The following is a 24,307-nucleotide window of genomic DNA, read 5'->3' on the forward strand; positions in this document are numbered from 1 at the left end:
ATCCAGTCCATTTGCACATCGGTCCTTAGGTCCGAAATGAGTCGCCCCCAGCATCGTACGATGGCGCATCTATCACGGCAAAAACACTAGAGAATCGCGCACTTTGGTAAAAGGTCATGTGCTGCCTCAGCTGATCTGATCTGGCAGCAGGACCCTCGGGTCGGAAACCCACAGTGATCCGCTGATCATTCCCGATCCATTAGGAAACTTTCGGAAACCCTTTAAGACTTTGCGTATCCAAGGCGCTGTCGATGGCATTCTTGACATGATCCATAATATGCTGCCGTCACGTTCCTTTATGACTTTCCTGCACTTCCCCGAAACGCTGCGTCACGTTCCTTTAGGACTTTCTTGCACTTCCCCGAACACTGCCATCACGTCCCTTTGGGACTTTCCTTCACTTCCCCGAAACGCTGCCGTCACGTTCCTTTAGGGCTTTCCTGCACTTCCCCGAAACGTTGCTGGCGGCCTCTTTAAGACTATCTGTACCTGATATTGACGAAATTTCCTGGTCTGGTGTTTCCTTGAAGTACGAAGAAAAAAACATCTAACTGGAGCGTCAGAGGCAGTATCTTAACTGAAGGGGGTAGCGGTGTATCTCCTATTATAAAAACCTAGTTGTGAGCAGACATTCCCCTCCTTCATAAAGGGGGGGTCCAGCAGAGCAAATGTTCAGTTGCGGTTGCAGGTCGGAGCCGCGGAGGATTTAAGCGGAGGCTCCCGGCAGGTGTGGAAATGCACGGCGTGGAGTCAGTGCTACATCAGTGTTAATGAAACTTCGCCACGATTCGCGTGAAGGGTGAGGAACTGGCATTACTAACGCATTCGAGTGGCACTGCATTTTGCTGCTGGAGATGTCACCCCCGGCCGATCCACTGCATGCTGAACGATTAAGCCAGATCGTTGCGGATGTATGTAGGAACCGTGTTCTCTGCGTACCGTATTGAATAATTCAGTGGTATTTGTACAATTCGGTTCTGCATTAGCCAGAATTGTGCTACCGTATTTTACATTAGGATGAGCTAATCGTTTATGGAAAGGCAACACATGTATTTGCTGGTTGTCATGCGGACAGCACCTACTGTTGCATTCGCTTTTGTTCCGTTTATGCGTAGATATGACTCAGCCTCACCCTGAAAGGGTACATAAGTCAGAGGCGTTTACTGACGGAACACGTATTTAGCCGTAGTAAAAACGGATTATGATAATAACGTTGTTTCTTGTTTATCGCCTCCCCGATTGAAAAATTAATTATTTTGCCATTTGCTTGTGCTGTCTTGCATCACGCGAGGCTCGCGCTGTTTTCCGCGAGACGGCGAATCTGCTCTTTCCCATCGAGCGTCTGATTACGTCACAGTGCCCCTTCGTTTAAGATATTTTAGCCAAAACATAATGACCGCTTAATTGAAGAAATTGGCATCTAGTAACCCCGTAGTAACTGGCGCAGACATTCCATATGTATATGTGTTGTAGAATAAAACAGAGATGACGTGTTAAGCGCTGTAGTGATCAGTGGTTGTGCGTGATGCTTGCGCTCCTCCTGCCATGAGGTTGTTTGCATTCCGACGACACCCATCGCAAACCTGATACCCCTGGGTTCAAGGTTCAGTGTTTCAACTAACGCATCGGGCATGACACTCAGGCTTTCGGGCTCTAATGTAAGAAGTCTCATGGAAAATGCCTGTTATTCCATTATAAACCTAACATTTGCTGCATCGAAAGAGTTGGGGTAGTTTGCAAGCCCTACAGACTATTTACGAGGTAATAAAAGTGTTACATACATGCAAATGCCTGTGCAGACTTGAAAATCTCACACCAGCCAGCTGATCAAAGTTGGTGGCGCTGGTGGTTTGTCTTTGGCCGTAATTGAGGAGACAGCGCTGGCTCACATCCCGCTCCATAGCCGCTCCTGGTTAATTCAGAATGTTTGGTTTTGGAAGTAAAAGTGCCTGGTTGTCATATAGCACTGGAACAATAAATACTAATAAAACCCAGACAAAAAATACAGAGCAGTGATCTGGAACAGATATGTTTAGCTTGTCCTGCCTGTGGATTTAATTCTGCAGTTGGCGAATAGGATGTTCCTGCAGCCAGTGAGACTGAACTTCATGCTGCTACCAGGGTGTGGAAATTGTGGCAGTTAGATCTTAACAACACAGACTGATTTTTTTTTTTGTATAGTTATTTGTTAAAAACACAATACAGTCTCCTGTAGGAATGTGTAAGCATCCGCTAACCCTGAATGGGAGGGAATTCCCCATTTTTGTGGCTGAAGCTAAACAGACTACAGAATGGGGCCTTAGCTTCCATATCTATGCCTTTGAAATACTTTAATTTCTTTGTGCCCTGATATCTGTAGGTGTTTTTTGTGTTTTGGGTGTTGTTTTAGTGATCTTATTTCAGTGTTAGATATCCAGATTACTGGCCATTAGCGTCCTGTTTCCCAGTATTACCGTATGCAGGTATTCTGACTGGCAGGCTTTCTTTAAGCGGCCGGGGTCTTGCTGTGTGAGGCGTGTTGAACTGACTTTGAGACATCTGTGCCCCCCCCCCCCCACGTACCGCTTTCTGACATCAGCACAGGAAATGCTGGTTAGCGGCTTTGCGTCAAGCAGTTCTGTCTGCCTTATGGCTGTTCTCATCAAGCGCTTTCTCTCACTCTCCGTCCCCCTCTCCCTCTGTGTGTATGTTTCTTAACAGAATGTCAGTTCTGCTCAATTGAGTCAAACAGATGGAAGTGAAGGAAACAGCCTGGTTTAGCATCCATCAGTCTGACAGCCTGACCAGCTTTGTGCTGATTGGTTTTAAACAGGATGCATCATCCCGATCCCTGGTCTTCCCCGCTCATCTCCCCGGTCTTCCCTGTTCTTCCCCGCTTGTCTGTCCATCAGCATGTTCTCTCCTGGGCCCATAGCACGGCAGCACTGCCTCATAGTTAATATTCAGTGAGTTTCCATCTCTGCTGTGGAACTGCACCCAGCATTGCTTCTGGTTTGTGGCCGATAATCGTCATACTGAAAGCTTCTGCACTCATTCTGTCATCCTGTCTTCTATTTTTCAATTTCTGTCGCTGTTAATAGACATTACCCTTGCATGAGTCTGTATGTGTTTCTGTGTGGGGTGGGGTGGACGGACGGGGTTAGGGAGGCAAACTCAGCCTTAAACCTCCCACTGTGTGAAAGTCACAGATGCAGTTGTGTTTGATCGTTGTGTTTGCTGACCGTCAATGACAAGAGCAGTTTAACTTTCTAATGCCAGTAAAATTTAACTACTGGGCCAAGCTATAGAACAATCGATTCTGCCAGTAAAATTGAATTTTTAATATATATATATTAGAGAAATAAGTGAATAGTTTTTGGTTTTAATTTTTACATTCATCACAATTTTGTCAGTTTGTTTAATGTTTTTGTGTTTTTGCCTTTAACTTCCAGCCTCATCCAACTAAACACTGCAGGGAAGCTTGGCGCAGTGAGATCTGACAGATGTTTTTGTTACCGTCGCTCCGTTTTGACCTTGATGTCCACATTCGTGTTATGACCCCTTTGCTCTGCTTGCTGTTTGTGTTCCTGTTCCGTTCAGGCTTGATGTCAGTCATGTTAAGTTGAAGCAGAGGGAGCCAGTGTTGACCATGCTAAAGCGACTGGACAAAATAAGGTTCAGAGGTCATAAGCGAGATGAATTCCTGGACCTGGCCGAGTCTCCCAACGCGTCCGACAGCGAATGTAACGATGACACCCAGATGAGACCTCGGCCCTCTGCCAAAGACGCCGAAGAGCAGCGGGACCCTGTAAGTGTGATCCGACCGTCCCCTAAAACCCATCAACGTCCCAGAAGGCCTTTATAAAAGGTTTTATTGCAGACCTCCTCTAGTGTCTAGATGGCCTCTACTAGAATGTTCGCTCTATCCTTACATGAGGGCAAGGATTTCTAGCCGCAAAAAGTATTGGGCTTCAATTCTTTGTGGAAATTGGCGCCTTGCAGCACTTCCTGCAGTGTGAATCCACTTTTTCTCAACCTTGTCCTGGCCGTTCCTCTCGGCCTGCAGACATGGTCCATTCCAGAAGCGTGGCAGCTACTTCCGGAAGGCCTCCTGACAAAAGCTTGTTTCACGCATTTGCGTTTAGTTTTTGTTTAATCCCTTCCGCGTAACTGTGGCGGGGAGAAAAGGTGTTGTGCAGTGTTATCTGACAGACGGCGTTCAGTCAGCAAAAGCCGGGGGGCACTCAATCCCCCCCCCCCCCCCATCCCTGAACAAAAGTCCCATGTAGTTCATTTGGGGCAGCTGTTACATACACGTTTATCACTGACAATATGCTCTTGTGTCAGGAATCACTCACCATGTTAGCCTGTAAATGTTTAAGGTCATCTTAGATGTTTTGGGTGACCTCATGGAACAACAAGCGTCAGATAGTAAATGAATGGTTGTCACCTATTATCTGCTGTGTCTGTACTGGAGTGGGAGTGCTGGCAGGAGTGCAAGTCTTTAACAGGAAGGTAAGGAATCATGTCAGACTGAAAGGAAATGCTGGATTGGAGCAGCAGATGGAAGCCAGGTGATATTTGTTACTCAAGTGGCCAAAAGTGGCTTGTCAAAGCCCCAGTTCTCTGTCTGGTCATGTGATGCATTCAATAGTGACAATAGTAATATAATATTCTGCCTTTATTCCATGCATTGTGTGATTTGATTTGTCATAAATTGTACACGATAATTTCATATTGTATCCATTTGTGTAACAAATTGCAGTTTCCAACCTAATACCGTATCCTTCTTTATTTCCATCTGTAGCGTCTTAACATGTATGGCACATAAACATCAGACATTTTTTTTTTACGTGTTTTGGACTCCAGCCTCCCAGGGCTGAGAAGATGGTAAAATGGCCTTGACTTTGTCTTGGCGTTTGCCGTCTGTAGCGTCACCTGGGCTGGGTTTGGCAGCGTTTGTTGTGCAGTGAGTGAAAACCTTCGATCTGCGCTCACGTTCACTCGCTCGCCCGCGTTGACCCGGGTCTTGAGTTTGCTCGCACCTCCCCCCCACCGTATCCTAGCGACCGCTCCGGCCGGCGTAGCTAGCCGCTTGCGCCTCTCTGACCTCAATGACGCTCTTGCCGCCTCTTCACACGCCCGCTAACGCTCCTATAGTCTTCTCGTGAGCCTCAGTGCGTTTCCCCCTCTCCTCTCTCTTGTGCCATTACAGGAAGGCCCTCCCCCTTGGTGCTGGAGATGTACTTGGTGCCAAAACGGAAGTTAGTGAGCTGGGTCACAGTGTAATTTCAGATAGCCCCAGAAACATAGTGTTCAGTTCTCAGAAGCTCATTATTTAACTCTCAGTGACTACGTGGTCATTTGTGTAAATAAGGAAATAAAATTATGTGATCATGTCTAAATAGTCTTTTTTTTGCAGGAACTGGGTACTTCATTCCAGCAACAATCATCAGTTACTGGATTGGGTGCTGGATAGCGCTCTGTCTCTCTCCCTTTGGGTTGGGCTTCCTGCCAGCCATTCAGTTTTAAGGGGCTTTGTTTTGGCTGGTTTCCATGGCAATGGCTTATTTAGCCACTTTGGTCTGGCATGATACTAATGTCACTGAATAAAAGGCGTTCCAGGCGAGATTGGGCTCAATTGTTTTCTAAACGCGCGCTAATATTTCTCCGCGTCCACCCTGATGACGGATTGGGCGCTGGTGCGGGGCGGTTGTGTGAGGCTCCATCCATGTGGCTGAGGGCCGTATCGCAGGTCAGCCTCATTTGAAGCTCCCGGTCTCCGAATCCTTGACACTCTGAGCAGGCAGAGATTAATGGCGCTTCGCTTCATTACGCCAATGGTGTGGTTTCACCTCAGAGTTAGCGTCGGGCTAACCGTCGTATCATTTAAGCACTACAGAGAATGACATTAACAGCCTTTCTCCTGGCGTCCTGCAGTGCTAGTTGTGTGATTCTCAGGTGGGTTTGCCTGTCAGACGGTTTCTGTCTGAAGAAAAGAAGGTTGTAGGTAAAGATGATGGCTGGTATCGCTGATTAACAGGAATGTGAGTTTTGCTTAAGCTCAAATTAATTTGTGACATGCAAATGTGAAGCTCATACAGGTTGTGTAATACTGCGTAGACTGTGCTTAAAGCGCCTTATATTTACATACATATGTAATGGAAAATACGCTAATCCAATAGGGCCTGAACGCCGGTTTGTTTTGAACTCGAGGTTTGATTAAAGCCTCATGATTGGTTCCACACTAACATTTTGGTGTTAGGGCTTCATCAGTGATCACCACTGGAGTTCGAACCCGATCTCTCTGTCATTCAAATTTTTTTCGCAGTGTCTGTGAGCTGATGGTCTTCATCATCGCAGTTGGTAGAGCGCGATGTTTTTGCCAAATAAGGCCTGGAATAGTGCGATGACAGTAGAGTGCATGTAGCGTGTTAGCCATTAGCAGAGTCCATGTCTAATATGCAGGATAGGTGTTGCTCATTCCAGTTGCCATCCCATGATGCTTTGCGGGTCACCGTTTCCCGTATCGAATCCAGACGGTTATTCGTCTGTTGTGTTCCTGCTCAGTATCGGTGTCTAATCCCTTCTGTTATCCAAGTGTCGGTTTCCTGTGTACGGGGGACCGTCCCGTGTCTTCTGCACCCTCTGGCGCCTTCATCCGTCGCAGCTCTTCACCCTCTTTTCTGTTGTTCACGCCCAGGCTGGCTCAGGGGTCGCTACGGCGGGTGGCATGCAGGACTTTCACAGGTCCGAGTCCGACCGGCTCAACGAGGTGAAGGGCCACTTGGAGATCGCTTTGCTGGAGAAGCACTTCCTGCGTAAGTGTGGGCGCCGAAACTGGAGTGTTCAGTGGGCTTGTCCATGTTTGGGGGGGGGGGGGGGGGGGGCTCTGCCTTTCTTCAGATCAGTCAGAGTCCTAACAAGATAAAGAGAGAATATCCAGTGGTCAAGCTGTAAAAATATTCCAAGGGGAGTTGTGGGGGGTCAAATCTTGTGGGGGGGGGGTCCCTTCACAACCAGTTCTGCTGAGCCCTGGTAGCACCCTATGCCTAGTGAGGGAGCCGTCACTCTGATGTCTGGGACATGAGTTGCACCATTGCTGTGACACATTAATCCTTCCAAGACCATCATTCATTCACTCATTCATTCATCTGTTACTCTGGGGGATGCATCCACCCCATTGTGACCTTTGCTCTCATGTTTTTCTGCTTCACCCCACCCCCCCCACCCCCCCCGTATGGGACGGCAGATTTTTTTCTTCTTTTTTTTAATCTGCTGGCAGCCCCAGCTGAATATTTAATTAGCTTTAGCTCATTAGCGCAGCTTCACAAAGGTTTCACTGTACCGGAGAACAAAGTCATTGTTTGCCTTCTGTTGTACTATATTCATAAAGTAGCCGCTTTCTTCCCCACATCAGTCTAAATACCTTTTTGTTCTGGGCTGGTGTCACGGGGGCCCATAAGGTGGTTTGTACATTGAGCCCCCCTGAGCTGTTCTCAGAGTGGACTTGTGCACTTACTGCCCGCTTGACTGAACTGACCTCCATTGTTAAGAGACTCGAGCTCGTCTTTTAGAGATCAGCCCTCAGGGCCTCCGGCTTCTACATCGGGGAGGGGGATGCTGCAAACGACACCTTATAGATGCTGTGGGAATTATTTCTATGATGACATCATAGATAAACAGACTGATGATGAGCTTAATGGCCACATAGACTGATCTGTTGATATCAGCCTAACTTCTGTTATTGGAATACCAACCCAGCATGGCGTACAAGTCTGGGACGGTATTGATTAGACTAATGAAGCCCAATTTAGTTTGGTCAGATACAGAGGAGGACCAGGTATGGCAGACAAAGTGCTTGGTTCCGACAATCAATGAAAGTATCTATAGACCTTCTCATATATATTACATGGATATACAGATTAAAGAGACGCATAAACTTGTAAATCATCGATCCATCCATCCATTTTCCAGTCGTTTGTCCTGGGAAGGGCATTAGAGGAGGTCTGGAGCCTGACCCCGGCAGCGCACTGCGTAAGGCCTCACCCTGGTACACCCTGGATGGGGCACGTTCTCATCCATGAAAGGCCGGCCTATCACGTGGCGCGCATCCAGACACACCCTCACACACACAGTCACACACTACGGGCCATTTAGAGACGCCGTCGGGCCTAAATTCAAATTCACCTCCCTCCCAGCTCTGCTTGGTTCCTGCTTTTACAAACACCTCTCCCCTGTTACGAATGTTTGTCTTAATTCCAGGCATGTTTGACAGTGATCCATCAGCTAATTCGTTTTCCATGTCTCTCTCTTTCTGGCCTCACATAGAAAGTAATAGTGATGGCTACAGTTAAATAGTTTGTTTATGGTTTCCGCAGTCCCTTGTAGGTATAACAATAAAAATGTAAATTAGTTCCACTCAGTCTGAGGGCCCTTTATTCTTGATTGTGATCTCTCTCCCCCCTGTCCTGCTGGGACACACCTAATGAGGTTATTTAGCTGCACGGACGGAGCACGGTGTAAACGACATTTAGCCCATACAGTTAATTGTCTCCGAAAATTACCCTTTCTAAAGAGGGATAGAACGAACTTTGTAAACAGTCTGTGTTGTATTTAGTCACTTCATGTGTATGTATGTGTGGATATAAACCGTAGTATATCTACAGAACTTTGGATCATCACTGCTGTAGTAATCCGATCCCACTGACCCATGCTAGTGGCTGACACGGCGATGTAACTCTCGCATCACACATTCCTCGTCCATGTTCTGTCTCAGAGAGAAGTCAGCCCTCTTATTACTGTAAAGCTGAGAGAACGAATAAACAAGCGATAAGTCTGCAAGCTTTTTTGTGATTGGTCAGCTAGCTTTTCTGTGGTTGGTCAGAAGGTGGTCAGTTCCACGTTTGCCAACGTCAGCGAACCCCTCCCCTCATCTGTCCCGGAGTCAGTGTTCAGCAGCTGATCTCTGAGCTTGTACGATACGCCGAATAGCTGCCAGTTTGCAAACAACCATTTCTAGTCCATCTCCAGTTTTAGGTTTAGTTTTTTTTTTTGAGGCAAAAGTTCAGCCACAAAATAAAGTTGTATAATTAAAAACACAAATTGTAGTGTAATTAAAATTTGCCTAAAATAAATGTCTTATTGATATCTATGCTGCACAACCAATCAGAATCTGAGTTATTCTAGTTAGTCCAAGCTGCATGTCTCTAAGTGGTTAAGTGTATTGTAAGTGTTCCGGTAGGTGCTCAGTAAATAATCTCCACATTTCATATGATGCCCCCCCCCACGCACTTTCCATATGCGCAATGTAAAATACCTCCAAGTGTCTCCATGGTGACCCCTGTAATCGACACGGAATGCTAACCTATCGATGCGTTTCCATAGTCCTGGCTGTAGGTACGATTCCTGAAGGTCGTGTGAAGACTTTATCACTTTATTTCCATTGTCATTTATATTTCATGCAATGAAAACGTCAGAGACAGATGTGTTGATTTTGGCGCATGGCAGACTGAATGGCAGACTCTGATGTTTAAGGTTTTGCTTCACACAGAGGTGCCCCAAGTAGGCGTGTGAAGATAAGGTGGGGGCCGGCGGCGTTCAATCCAGGGTGGGACAGCGTCATGTGACAGGCTCTTCTTCCACCCGTTTCCTGTCTCTCGCTTTTCTCTCCTCTCCCACACAATACCTGCTAACCCCTCCCTAAACTCCACATCCGTTTTTTACATGCCTGTGTCCTCCCCCCACTCCTAAGACCCAGATGGATATTATTTGTTCTTGGGTCACTCCTTAAAAATCCCAATACCCTGATTAATATCCTTGTCCATTCCTCCCCTGTCTACGTCACACGCGTCCATTTTCCATGACGTGAGATCAGCGCTGTTGAACGTAGGTCCTTGAGCACAGAGATAAGTTGTTTGTTTGGCATGGGAAAGTCAGCATGAAGTAATGTTTGTGAGAGAGATAACAGTCGCTCTGGCGGACCTTCCCAGAAGAACCGGCTGTTATTAACCAGTTAACTCCTGGTGTGGCACGTTCTTATCTAAAAAGGGTCAAGATAACTGACGGCACTGCTGCTCTATGCAGTTTTAATTTAGAGGATCTAGTTAAACACAGTTAAGCTGTGTCTCAGTTTCTGTTCTTGCCAGAGAACTACATTTGCGTAAGAGGAAGATTGTCGCTTATCAGCACTCTCACTTTTAAAACTGCAGTAAATCATTTGGTAATAATTGTTCTTTATGGGGTGTTTCAGTTTAGGAACTTTCTTCCCATGAGAGTGAAGGTTGAATTTTTCTTGTTCTCTGTTCTCTAACAGCCTACAGCTTCACCCTGTGCAAATTTCACATCTTGCATGTACATTAGTCAGGGATGTGGGACTGTGTGTACCGCAGTGGGTTAGGGGTTAAGTGCTCATGTCTGGGTGGTTATAGGTTCAAATCCTGTGGCAAGCAGCACAGCCGTTTCTCCGTTAGGCTCTTGTGCAAGGCCTTTAGCTCCAGGGATGCTAGCTGAGCCTGCCATCTGCCCCCAACTTTGCTTTCTGCAAAAAATCTCTGTTAAATAAGTAAACGGATATGCAGTCTCGGGAGGTGAGTGCTTTCTGTGCATGGCCGCTTTGGCATAAGTAGGCCTGATAGCATGGCCGCTTTGGCATGGGTAGGCCTGACAGCAAGGCCGCTTTGGCATGGGCAGGCCTGACAGCAAGGCCGCTTTGGCATGGGCAGGCCTGACAGCAAGGCCGCTTTGGCATGGGCAGGCCTGACAGCAAGGCCGCTTTGGCATGGGCAGGCCTGACAGCAAGGCCGCTTTGGCATGGGCAGGCCTGACAGCAAGGCCGCTTTGGCATGGGCAGGCCTGACAGCAAGGCCGCTTTGGCATGGGCAGGCCTGACAGCATGGCCGCTTTGGCATGGGCAGGCCTGACAGCATGGCCATGGGCCCTTGTGTCTGTTTTTCTGCTCTGATTGGCTGCGGCCTGCTCCTGTGCGTGGTGTCCAACTCGGCACCGAGCCCTACTTAGATGGGTGAGTACGGTCAGCCTACCCTGTGGACAAACAGTTAGCGACAGGAAGTTGGAAAGACTTCCTTGCGTGAAAAGTGGTTCTGTTTTGTCTGGATTCTGGATGTCTGCCAGGCAATCGGCTGTTCCTTCCCCTCACAATGACGGTGACTGTAATCCCCCCTGGGGAGGTCGTTGTGGCACCATGCCATCACTGAGGTCCGAGTCCCGCGATATCCCTCAGCACGGGACGAGAGTTTCTTTCTGTATGTTTTTTGTCGTCGCTGGTTTGATTTAATGGCTTCTATTTGCCAGTCAGGGAGGTGCAAACGGGCGCAGGTGCATCATGGGACATCTCCCCACGATAATATTCAGCCTCGTTCTGCCCAGCTGAGAGTATAATAGGTTTCCTGCCATTTCTGGGAGGAGCCCAGTCTTCTTAGTGGTAAAAGTAGTAGCAGCTAAAGGTTAATACAGCACGTCATACAACTGATGAAGCCCAAGGTGCACAGCAGCATAGGCGAAGGGGCACCCCTGAGATGGGGACAGTAAGGGGGGGCATAGCAGTAGTGGGGTGGGGGCCTGATTTTGCTGCTGACAGACAGGATACTCAATGTTCCCCTGAGCCTGAATAATGTATGATCTGGTTCTCAGGTTTGGGGTCACGCCGGGGTTGGCCGCAAGCGGGGAAGAGGTCTCCTGTGTCCGCCTTACTGCCCTCCGCAGTGGTCAGCAGGGGGCGTGAGAGGCTTCACCTCCATGTGAAGTGCTCTGTCTGCTCAAGGGGCCCAATGCCATGCATTCCAGCTTCATGGCCGATGTGATGGACAGCAGCCAGTTGCTAGTGGTTTGACTGTGAATGTCCATTTTTGAAGAGTCAGATTAAGAAATATAAAATGACATCGCTCCCCTCCCTTCCTCCGTGCAGGCAAATTCTGGTGCCACACCCCTAGATAGAGAGGACATGTGAAGCTCCTTAACCCCCCCCCCCCCCCCCCCCCGATGGGTTTGGTCCCTGGATGAAGTTGGTTTTTATAATTTTGGGGGCAGGAATAATTCACCTTGGCGGAGCGAGGAACCTGAGAGCATCAATATTTCATATCTGGTGGCAGGTCCAACCTGAACGTCCTGCTACACATTCATCTCCCGACTAACTGAAGAACTTCTTTAATGAGATGGTGCTTCTTAAAAAGCACTTGTGAATTATAAATGGCGCAGTGTATATTATATATAATTTAAGCCTATATTTTTTTCCAGAAGGATGTAGATAAAGGTCCCTAACACTTGAAGACCTGCCTTCATTTTTCCTTCTCTCTTCGCGGACGGCGGCAGATGGCCGTTTGCATCGCAGTGAACGCCTCAGAGACACTAACGTTCAGAGCCCAAGAGGCAGGCATTCTATTATCTGTGTATTGGTCACCATTTGGTTTCTGATTGGTCAGTCTGTTTATGTTGGATGTGCTGGACTGGGGGGTGGGACCAGGGGGCGACACATGCCTATGACATTTCACTTCTTCTTCAGGAAATGCCATAAGAATTGCACATTCACTTTCCATTGATTTTATTATTATTGTTATTATTATTATTGTAGTAGTAGTAGTAGGCTTTTATTTATTTCTGTTCATAATATCAGGATCTTTTGTTTGTGTTAAGTACACTTTTATAGTTGCTTTACCCCATGTTGTCTTGTTTCGGCACCTTTACTTATCTTGTACTTTTCGTACATCGCTGCCAAAAAGCACCACAATCTCCCCCGGCACCTTGTCTCGTCTCGTCTGGCTGTGGTGAGGCTCCGGGGGGGGAAAGCTGGCAAAACTAGACGTCTGTTTTTTTTTCGTTTTACCGCAGCCAGTGACTGACAGCACACAGTTATTCCAGTCATTGTGAGCTCTAAGATGCCCTTTGTTCCACTTCAGATTCGCCTGAAGTCTGTACTGATATTGTCTGGTCTCTGCCTTAAAAAAAGGGCGTGGTTCTTAGACGCTTATGTGTTCATGTCTGTCCTGGAAAGTTCCAGCGAGCTGGCTGGCTGAGGGCTCATTTGCATGTAAATTGGACTCCCATAGCTGACACTCGCGTGTACGGCCGGGGGAAAAACTCGAGCCGTCTTTAAATTAGTAACACAGCGGGGTTTACAGGACGCGTCTGTCTGTCGTGTTAGTCTCTCAAACGGTCCTCAGAGTAGTGCGACCTCTGTAGTTAGACCTTTCAAAAATGAAGGTTTCTAAAATAACAGTGAACCGTTTTTTTCCATCTGTTAAACGTTGTCCTGTAGGCCTCTGATTCTGCTTATAGCTTCACACACTGATTTTTTTCCTGCTGAATCACTATCTTTGTGTCCTTAGCTTTTTAACAATATATCACAACACATGACATCATTTTTTTAATGCTTAGTTGGTACTTTTTCTAAAGGTACTTTAGCTTTACCCATTTTTAAAGTGTGTTATTTCCCTCAGGCTCCTTCCTGTCTGGGTCCTCACTGGCATCGGGCCAGCAGTTTTCTGGTCACTAGGCGCCATGATACCTGTCTTGCTTTAATGTCACAGAATCCTCATTCGTCCGCTGTCATGAATCACAGACCAGCACATCTTGGGTGATGCGAAGGAAATCTGCACAAACACCTGCATGCTTACTGATGCCGTCGCCCATCAGTCTCCTAACTGTTTATCCTGGTCAGCATTGTGGAGGCTGGGGCCTGGACATGGGTGTAAATTATGGGGGGTGACATACATAAAACCAGCGAATACAACCCCCCTGGTCCCGCTTAAAAGGGTGGAGACCTCAATTCCCCCAATGCTTAACCCAAAGTTATGCCCTTGGGCGCTGAGCCTACCCGAGGCAGCAGAGGGCACCAGGCTGTGGTCCATCGCGTGTGTAATGTTTGTGTGTTTCCTGTTCCCCTAGAGGAGGAGCTCAGAAAGGTCCGTGAAGAGACCAGCATCGAGACGCTAAAACAGGAGCTGGAGAAGGAGCGGACGAAGCGACTGGATCTCGAGCAGAAAATGAACGAGGTCCTTAAGTCCAGGTGGGCGGATGCCGCTGCCGTTCTTCAGCATTACTGGTGCCTATTTCCTTGCCCATCTCTGTTATGTGACCCTCCGTACTGGCATTCAGCCAGTGGGCCTGGCTACTTTTCCCCAAGGCTGCTACCTGATTTACAGTTGGGTAGCACAGTCGTCTGAGTCACGACAAACTTTCACCTAGAAATACAACACGAATAGACAGGAGCTTGTATATTGGTGATTCATATAGAAGTATTAATGATGTATAGTGATTAATGACTTGTGCCCACAGCTGAGGAGGTGTGTTGTGATTGGCTCGGTGGCTCATTGGCTACCTGTAAACTGGCATAGCTGCAGCCGCAGTCTTATCAGAAGCAGCCCTGTCTGCTGTCTTTCTGCAGCCCTGTCTGCTGTCTTTCTGCAGCCCTGTCTGCTGTCTGTCTGCAGCCCTGTCTGCTGTCTGTCTGCAGCCCTGTCTGCTGTCTGTCTGCAGCCCTGTCTGCTGTCTGTCTGCAGCCCTGTCCGCTGTCTGTCTGCAGCCCTGTCACTGTTTATTTCGGCTGAGGCAGAGGTTTTTGGTTTCCTTCCCCCAGAGTCGAGGACTCGCCGCCACGACCTCCACGGAAACCGGTGTCACCTGCCACCAACGGGACGGGTATGTCAGCGGCACCGGAAGGTGTGCCCTTGGAGCCACATTAGCTGGCTGCTTGCTGAGAGAACAATCAAAAGCGACTTCGGCTACCACTGCGAGGCCGGAAGCAAATGATATGTAGAATTATTTAAACAGACTCTGCACTGGCTGCCTGCAAAATGTCAGCTTTTTAAGGAAAAGAGGATCCTTGGGAGTAAATAAATGATAAGTAGAGGTCTGTGTGCAAACCCCCATCTTCTGCCAGGGTGTGCGGCCCGTTTTCATGGCAACACCTTGTTCATGATCGCCAGTCCGACAGCAACTGCGGAGAATCAAAGAAAGGTGTTTTTTTTTCTTTGTTTGTCACAAGCTGCCTGCATATGTCAGTCAGGAAATAAGCAAACGTGTACTTATGGTGGATGTGGCTTTCCAGTGAGTCTACTGGGTTTGGTATCTTTCTTTCTGGGGAATTGGGGGGTGCACGCATTATTTCTGGAAATGGGTTAAATTTGTAGATCAGACCACGTAGGACAGACGTCCCCTTTGCGTTTTAAGCCGTATCATGCTTGGTGGTAGCTGCTAATGTGCTTTAAGGCAGGCTGTGCAGGCCCAGGGCAGCCAGTGACTTAGGGTACTGGGTTCACAGGTCCTTAAGGTCATTATGGGTTTGTGCCTCTGTGCTGGCAGACAAACAAGGCCGCGAGCTGTACTCCCGACTCTACCAGTGGCTGTATGACAAGCTGGCCATCTATATAGAGGACTTCCGCTTCCAGCCGGAGGAGAACACCGTGGAAACGGAAGAACCGCTAAGCGCTAAGAGGTGAGCCAACCTCCATAGCACCGCCTTGGCGGTATTCCGGAGAATTCCGTTACAGAAGCAACTTTCCCTGTTACTAAAGACCCTGGAAACCTCTATGCTGGGTAATAATCCTGCCACACAAGCTTCTTGACATTCTTAGTGGGATTTTGTATGAAGCCTTCAGCCATGTAGGAAATGGGCTATGATTTACTGGTGAGAAGCTCTAGAATGGAGGACCTCCTTGTTCTACTGTTATCAGTGACTATGCTGAAATGTATGTTCCTTCCCTTGAATTAAGTTGATTTTTGGAGCCTTATTTAGCGTTGCTGTTTCTATTATGGGATACATGCAAAACACGTAGCCTTTATAATAATTTGCTTGATGCCTGAGGTGAACAGGCTGTTCCACTTGATTCTGCTGTCCTGGAAAAATGCAAATTCTCTGAAATGCTGGACTGAAATAGTGACATACGCCTTGTTCTGATTGGCTGCACTGGAAGGCCAATCAAAGTGAACGTATTTGGATGCCAAAGGTGCAGTGAGAAAGCAGGATGTTCTCCTGTGCCTCTGTCTGACCCCTGGTGGCTGCTTGAGGGCAGTGCAGTGCTGTGGCTCTCGGTGCGATGCTGGGAAAATGACTGAGGGGATTATCACAAGGCAGCAGCTGTGTCATAGGCCTGGTTCTACCATGACAGTGACAGACACTCCAAGAACGTGTCAGGCATCGCAAGAACGAAAAGCTGTGTTTCCCTACCCAGGAGCTGGGACGTAGCAAAAACGTGGACTGTCCGTGTCGTCCTCGAGGACCGGACTGGAAAATGCAGGTTTAAACTGGTGCCTTTTTTTTTTTAGGTTGACTGAAAACATGAGAAGACTCAGTGAGTATGACGTCATGTTGCATTTTATGTGGAGGACAGTCCACTTACACGCATGTGCCTGTAGATCAGTAGACTGGGAGGTCACCTGACCCGCGTCCATGTCCGTTCCTCAGAGCGAGGTGCCAGACCCGTCACTAATTTCCTGAGGAACCTGTCTGCCTTATCGAACTGGCACTCTGTCTACACGTCAGCGATCGCCTTCATCGTAAGTGCCCTGCTCCCCTTCAGTCAGGTGCCCACCTTCGTGTCTCGTTAGATCTCGGGCCTAATGGTGATGCATTTGGCATGTGATGCTGCTCGGTGGAGGTGAGGTGCTTCGCAGTGGGATCCCACAATTCCAGTTATTATACAGCAGCATTATTCATGAAAGATTCCACTCAAGCAGTGTTTTTGGAGTGGATGTTATTCATTGAAGCCTCCTCCTTGGCTAGTCACGGACAAGCGGTTTAGCCCAATATTAACATCAGCGGGTTAGGACACTGTACCGGTGACCGGAAGGTTGCTGGTACGAACCTCTGGGGCAGCATAGTGGTTTCACCATTTGGCCCTGACTGACCCAGCTTTCACAAAAATAAACAGCAATCACTTTAGATAAAAGCATTTGTTAAATAAATAAAATGCAGTATAATCTATGGTACTTCAGTAAGGCAGGTGTCTGTCTCTCTTGCAATAAATACAGTTTTGTGCTGTATTGTAAAATAAGATTGAGTTGCATTGGTTGGAAACGTGGTCTAGTCTTAGTGTTATTTCACATCTAAAGTGCATCTTCTCACCCTGCATAGATGTACATGAATGCAGCCTGGCATGGATGGGTCATCCCCATGTTCCTGTTCCTAGCTATCTTGAGGTTGTCCTTAAACTACCTCATCGCAAGGTAACCCCCCTTCCCTGCTGCACATGGCAGATTTTGACTGGGCAGTGCTTGGTTCCCCAATTCCTGTCTGTGTTCCGAAGCATCATGGGGGAGGTCATGGGGTCGTCACAGTGGTGACGGCCTGCCTTTCCTGGGTTAGCCGGGGACAGGGGCCATCGTGGAAGATGGGGTGGGGCCGTGATAGAGTTAGCAGCCCGCTCTTGTAGCATGTCGCTACTCTCTTCGTAGAGGCTGGAGGATCCAGTGGAGTATCGTGCCTGAAATCTCGGAGCCGGAGGTGAGCAGCACGTGACTTTGCCTACTGCAGGATGTTTTATCCACTGCAGAATTTTGTTCATTTGATTTTTTTTTTCTTCTTGTTTTTTAGGAACCTACGAAGGAGGACCTGACGGTGTCTGAGAAGTTCCAGTTGGTTCTTGACGTTGCCCAAAAAGCGCAGGTGACAATGAGACAATGATGGTGCCCGTCCACAGCAGCAAACCTGTAAAATCTAAAGTTAGCCTTATGTACTGTCATGTGATCCAGCCAAAGTGACTCGTGTGTTGGTGCGTGAGGCAGCAGACAGGCGACAGAGCATCGACACGAGCCCTTAATCAGGGCAGCAAGTCTGGTGTGAAACGCGGTGTGTCATTAAAGGCGCAGTGTTCCAGTTTAAGGCAACAAATTGTCTTGGAGCTCTGGCTCCAGTAGATATCTAGTTAACCTCATAACAGAGCCAAAATAGATATGATCCACCTTTTGGAGGTGAGTAGGGTAATGTCACCGATTCAGCAGTCTTGAAGATTCAGTGGAGACCTTCAGGCATCCTGTGGTTGGGGGAGGGGGGTCATTTCATCACTCAGAAACATGCCAGGATCTTCAGGTGTAAACCCTTTAACACAAGGAAGGAGGGAATTTGGTTTATTAACATGCAGATGATGTTTCCATTGAGTTGCTGCAGTGGTGAAGGGATAGATGGGTTTGCCTCTGATGGATCTCGACTGGTGTGGAAGTAGTGCTCTTCAAGGCAGGCCAGTTAGATATGCGACAGTGTGAGAAGGAACGAGAGCGTCAGAGTTTGACGCGTGGATACAAAACTCTGAGGCATGTGTGATCTGACCATTCTGTCTGACCACCTCTTCTTCTGCTGTTCTCAGAACCTCTTTGGCAAGATGGCTGGCATCTTGGAGAAGATAAAGAAGTATGTGTTCACTTTTCCCCAATGGCTTTAAACATTCTCAGCTTGACACAGTGTACGAGGATCCTGTGTGTGCATATATGCATGTGTGCCTGTTTTTCAGTCTCTTCATGTGGGTGCAGCCGGAAATGACTAGGAAGCTCTACATCGCTCTCTGGGTGGCCTTCATCTCCTCCTGTGTGCTGCCTTTCAAGCTCCTGGGCTTCATAATCGGTGAGAGCTTTCAGGCACTGTGTCACATGGTCAGCTGGCCTCCACATACCGGCTCATGCAGCCACGGGGTCGGCTGGCCCCCACATACCGGCTCATGCAGCCACGTTCCCTAGTGTGGGGTGGAGCCGTTTACAGTGGCATGTCTTACCTGCCCAGTGTTGGTAGAACTTCGTTACTGGGTTCTTTATTCTGTCCTTGTATTCTGATTCCCCGCTCTCTCCTCCTAGCGCTGTATGCCGGCATCAAGTTCTTCATCATCGATTTCTTCTTCAAGAGCTGCCCCAAACTGAGGGACAAGTACGACACGCCATACATCATCTGGACCAGCCTGCTCACCGAGCCGCAGCTAAAGGACCGCGCCAGTGCCGCCATGTCCCGGCGGGTGAGCTGCTTCGCACCAGTACTCCCGCATGCTAGGGTGCTGGAATAGTATTCATACAGCTGCAAGGCCTCCAGGTCCCACAGCGATGGTGTGGCAGTGAAACCACTAGATCCCGCAGTGATTATGTGGCAGTGTGACCCCCCAGATCCTGCAGTGATCATACAGCAATGTGACCCCCAGATCCTGTAGTGATTGTATAGCAGTGATACCCCCGGACATCATCAGGCTTGTTTAATTAAATGTTCCTTTGAACGACTTTCGCATCTTAAAATTGGAAGCTGCTTTGGATAAAAGCTTCTGATAAATGCCTGTAAATGTAATGCCTTGCACTAAAGCTCAAACCCTCCATGGGCGAGAGTGTGTCCATCTTCTGTCCTTCTACATCTCTTTATATCCGAGTCGCTTGTGCCTTAAGTTGTGAACTTCGTAGTTGAGCTCCATGCCATCAAAGGTCTTCATCTCTCCAGTAGGCTCGGGCAATGCGTACCTAAAGGCCCAACCCTACTCTGCATGAACATAAATGCTAATGGTTCCCGAGACACGGTGAACTCATCTGTAGCTCTCTCCTCTCCTCACCTCACCCCACCTCCAGATCCAACCTGTGGTATCTCGCAGCAACCAGATGACCAACCCCCAGTATGGCATCGCTCGTGATGAAGACGGAGGACGAGCCCATAGCACCAAAAAGGGGCCCTTTCATGAAATCTTCAACCTGCCAGAGAATGAGCGCCCCCTACCAGGTATGTGAAGAGAAACTGTTACATCCAGTGGCCAAAATCATGCTTGGATGCTCTATCCATTTCCCGTTGGCTACTTCGTTGGCTTCAGTTCGATTTGATCAGATGGTGATTCACAAGCAGGGTAACCCTCCCAACAATATCGGTGCATTTAAATGTTAAATCTGTGTGTATTGAATCAGAATGTCCTGCATTGTACTAACACTGTTGGTATTAACGTGTTTGTAATGTGGCGTTTCCTCTGCCTTGTCTCATGTGGTCAGTGTGCGAGAACGGCTGGCGTTGCTGTTTGATTAACAGGGACCGCAAGATCCCCACTGACTACATCCGCAACGGGCTCCTCTATGTCACAGAGAAGTGAGTTTAGCCGAGCCCTTATTGACCGCCTTGGTGTACAGATGTCTCTATGGGGGAAGGCGGGGGATCTTCCGATTGGCTCCTCTGACTCCTGCCACCCTCATAGCTACCTGTGTTTCGAGAGCTCCAGCTCGCGGTCCAGCGCTTCCAAGAAGAATAAAGTCATCAAGCTCTCCGACATCACGGACATACAGAAGGTGAGCGCGCACCTTGTTCTGTGTTTTCTGTGCATGTCTTCTGATCATATGTATTTATGTAGCATGTATCTCCTTCCTGCAGTATAAGGTCCTGTCTGTGCTCCCCGGCTCTGGGATGGGAATATCGATTGCCACTCCCTCCACTCAGAAGGTAGGATGACCAGCACTGAGGACACAGCTGGTTGAGAAAGCTGAGCCTTCAGTGCTCTCTAAGGAAATCTGCTTCTTTTGGGATTGGTGAATGATTTCATCCAGTAATGCTCCCTTGATATGACAAAAGGAGGCTTGTTTACTGAATTTCTCCCTTTCTCCCTTTGCCTCCCTCTCTCTCTCTCTCTCTCTCTCTCTCTCTCCCTCTCTCCCTCTCTCCCAGCCCCTGGTGTTTGGAGCCATGGCTCACAGAGACGAAGCCTTTGAAGCAATCTTCATGCAGTACATGAAAATCGTCACTGCCAGCAGCCCTGAGACCTAGGGGCTACGGCAGTGGTGCGCCTGAATACCCGACATCTCCTCTGTACCCGCTGGGTACAGGAGAATGGATGGTGTATATGGGGGAGGGTGGGGCATACACCTTTGTCTCGCTCACCGTGATTGGTCAGGTGCGTTGGGCCACACCCCGCTCCCTTGGCAGTGATCAGTAGAGGCGGGGCCTCTTCTGTTCACTGGAGTTTTGTGATGGGAGGGGCTGGATCCCCCTCCTGGTGTGTTTTGGTTAGTGTGATTGGAGCTTGGAAAATGTGTGTCCGTTTTACAGGGCTGAGCGAAATCCAGTCCACCCTCCACAGGTTACATTCTGGCCATGTGCATCCTATAATATGAGGTGCCAGGGGTCCAAACCAAACAATGGCCCTTAGACAGTGCTGCGGGGCCTAGGCGGGGGGAATGGGGCATGGACACCAGCCTCCAAACGTCCTCACAAAATACAGCTCCTCTAATTCCAGTCCTTGTTGTAATTACCTCCCCCCCATGTGCCTCCCCCATCCCCAGTGATCCACCATCAATTGAATGTTTGGTGTAAAAGCACAGAGTCTGCGAAGTGTCACAGCACAGTTCCCTGCATAACGTGTTACTGCAGAGATCGTTACCTGTACATAATCAGAGATGATTTACCTTCGACATGAAGCAATCGATTCTTAACCTGCTAACTTTGGCTTCTGTTAATTTTATTGGTTAGCTGTTAAATTTATTCACCTAGCAGGTAATCTGAGCATTTGGCGAATTGGGCTCATGTGTTTGTTACCAAAACCCATGAAGTGATATTTTCCGGTGGATGATATTTGGAAGCTTCTTAGCACTGCAGGATAAAAAGGCCGCAGTGAGGATCCAGGCAGAACAGAACTGCCCCAGTTAGCGAGTGACAATAGCGGGAAAACACCCTCGGATCACTGGATCCTGCAGTGTTAGTTGGGGTGATCCTGCTTGGCCTGCGCTGAGTGGCACCGTAAACATAAACAGCGAGTCCTTCCTTTGCCCATCGGAAGAAGCTCGCACTACATTCCGCGATTCCCATTCTGTGTGAAAGCTGGACTTTTTCTTCACAGAAAGGGTTTTAAAACGAGAAAAAAAAAACTCAATGCCAAACCATCCCTCGACTGACAATCTTAAATGGTAGCATGGTAGCATCATACCAGATGGTCTATCGTTTACCCACAATTTGTCTTGTGATATAGGCTGATGGCTATCCAGGCCACGTGGAGCGTGTTGGTATCTGATGTGATGTAATGGCCGAGTCTTCATGAGCGAAATCTGCCCTAAGCTCCTGGTTGCCCGGCTCAGCCTCGTTGGTGTAAAGCCCACGAAGCCACGACAAGCTCTCTCGCCATGAAGGATTTTAAATAGCCGTCTTTTCTAAGAATAGCCTGACACTGGGGTTTCCATTAAAATGTGCATCAGGGTAAAGTTTGCACTCTAGATTAAGAAACAAATCACACCTTGAAGGAGCATATGTGTGCGTGTTTGTGTGTATATACTTATTTTTTTCCCCCGAGGTCTCTTAAGTGATCCCACTAACTGAAATCGTACCTGGCTTCTATGTAGAAACAATTACAGTAAAAGCCCAGGCTTACGACGTAAAATATAGTTTTGCCAAACACCAGACTTATGTCATTGTTAGTCATGTTGTTCCTGGATCTGTCGTCCTTGCAGAGGGCCGTCTTTGGCTCTCCATCGGTTAGTTTTGGCAGCTGGAATCCAGCTGAACGGGAAATGAAGTCTGTGAAGAATAGCTTCTGGAATGAACACTGTCAAGGTGGTGATTGGCCTGTGTGGTCACATGACAATCTCTGCACCCTCGTCCCATTCCCTGCTGATGCTCCCAGGCTTCCTGTGTGCTCGTTCTGCCTGCTCTGTCTTTTCTACTGCAGCCTTGTGTGCTGCCCCTAGCTGTGAACTTTGGATGAATCCAAATGGAGCTTGGATGGCAGTGTAACACTCATGCGCAGAATTGGCCTGCGGGATGCAAAAGCACTCCATTGAGTTTTATAACTACAGAATAAAACCAGCCATAACTGACCGTTTTCTGGGCTGCTGATTAACCGTGACCAGGGCTGGATGAATGGTTACCAGCGACCCAACACCCGTCTCCGTGTGGGTTGCCCCCCCCCCCCCCCCCCCCCCCCCCGACCAGCACCACTGAGAGGCAAACTCCCGTAATCCTTTGGCCTGTCACACTAGTTATCTCAGTTCTTGCTGAAATAAGAATCAGTTAAATAGTTAAATATACTCCATGCAGAACTTTGTTACGCAGCAATAACAGCAGTAAGGTACTGTAATGAAGAATAATTAAGCTATATGCTACTCAAATGGCAGTCTGCCCTGCCAGCACTTCTGGAAAATGCTCAGTCTCCAAATCGTTTCGGTACGATGTAGAAAACATCATTCGTTTCTGGCAGCCTGATATGGTGACCCTGGAAACCATTTCCAAGAGCAAAAACTCAGTCGCCCTATTCCTCGTGAGCAGAGATTGTCACGCCCACACAGAGCAACACCCTTAACTGCTGTGGTTTCTGCTGTAAACCAAGTATTTGTACTGTGAGTAAATTTGTCCTCTGTTTTGAGATTTTATTTCATTAAATGCCCAATATGTACATACTTGCACAGGATAGAACTTGAAAGGTTGTGAATAGTACTTTATATTTTGTTGTGGAAGCTGGAAAAGAACAGGAGTTTTATAAAAGCTGTACACCAACAAAAACAAAGACCTCTGTACTGTTTTTTTAAAGAGAATGTCTGCTAGTCTGAAAGGCCGGGATACATGTTTTATTCACATAAAGTAATTTAATTAGCTGCACAGCTGTTTTGTAACCCTTCCACGTTGCTTTACTTTTTTTTGCATTTTTATTTCATTATGTTGCATTATAATGCCCTGGGACATGGTACATCGATCGGTGTTGACTTCTCTGTGTGCTGCCTTCAGTAAGCAGCATGGTGATTGGCTGAGAGAACAGGCTGAAGGTGGAAAGGCATGCGACCGACTCGTCGATTGCTGTCAGACATGACCTCAGAGTTTGGGGAAAGAAGCAGCACTCGGTGCAGGAAGCCCAAGGGGCCCAGTGCACGGGCCGAGATGGAAGCTCTGATTGGCTGAAGTAAAGGATGGCCCCTCGGGCCATGTCATGTGATGTGAATCTACCACTTTCGCTTGATTTCCCCTCATGCCACAAAACATAACTGAAGTACAGTCATAACCCAGAAGGCAGCACTACACCAAAGGATGCTCTCTTTCATGACATTCATTCTCTAGATATGAAATAATTAGACATTCATTTTGATTAAACAAGAATCTTTTTCCCACCCATAATCAAGAGATTAACGTTTACCCAAACTATATAGAAGTATCTGATTAATTGATTAAGGTGAATAGATGTTTTTCTGCATGCAGTCACTTGTGGAGATATTTGTATTACAATTAGCTGTATGTATTACAAACAGTTAAATATTTATTACAAACACAGCCAATGAGTCATTGACATATAACTTGATCTGATAATTAGGGTTACGTTAGCCTGTGATTTTCTCAGACTGCAGAGAAGAACCGCATTCGGTCATAGAACAGCGTGCAGTTTTTCATATGACCACATGGTGG

At 47.8% G+C, this 24,307-nt stretch overlaps 1 protein-coding gene across 1 annotated transcript; it reads left to right on the top strand.

Moving 5' to 3' along the window:
• The first annotated feature begins 526 nt into the window (after positions 1 to 526).
• LOC125739319 (GRAM domain-containing protein 4-like) lies at positions 527 to 22,315 on the top strand. The gene is made up of 19 exons (XM_049009315.1): positions 527 to 799; positions 3,580 to 3,787; positions 6,683 to 6,800; positions 13,882 to 14,002; positions 14,573 to 14,634; positions 15,298 to 15,430; positions 16,261 to 16,286; positions 16,400 to 16,491; positions 17,069 to 17,160; positions 17,389 to 17,437; positions 17,528 to 17,599; positions 18,297 to 18,340; positions 18,441 to 18,550; positions 18,778 to 18,932; positions 19,525 to 19,672; positions 19,933 to 20,026; positions 20,133 to 20,223; positions 20,306 to 20,374; positions 20,597 to 22,315. Exons 1-19 carry the CDS (start codon positions 771 to 773, stop codon positions 20,693 to 20,695), a joined length of 1,812 nt encoding a protein of 603 aa, XP_048865272.1. The 5' UTR covers positions 527 to 770; the 3' UTR covers positions 20,696 to 22,315.
• The last annotated feature ends 1,992 nt before the right edge of the window (positions 22,316 to 24,307 follow it).

The sequence above is a fragment of the Brienomyrus brachyistius genome, chromosome 3 (genome assembly GCF_023856365.1).
Source record: "Brienomyrus brachyistius isolate T26 chromosome 3, BBRACH_0.4, whole genome shotgun sequence".
Lineage (NCBI taxonomy): Eukaryota > Metazoa > Chordata > Actinopteri > Osteoglossiformes > Mormyridae > Brienomyrus > Brienomyrus brachyistius.

Bases quoted from the DNA above. Each gene is read 5' to 3' on its own strand.
- LOC125739319 (XM_049009315.1), top strand. From the start codon at position 771: ATGAAACTTCGCCACGATTCGCGTGAAGG. The intron at 18,551-18,777 runs GTGAGAGCTTTC...CTCTCCTCCTAG, and splicing joins GCTCCTGGGCTTCATAATCG to CGCTGTATGCCGGCATCAAG. The intron at 19,673-19,932 runs GTATGTGAAGAG...TCATGTGGTCAG, and splicing joins GAATGAGCGCCCCCTACCAG to TGTGCGAGAACGGCTGGCGT.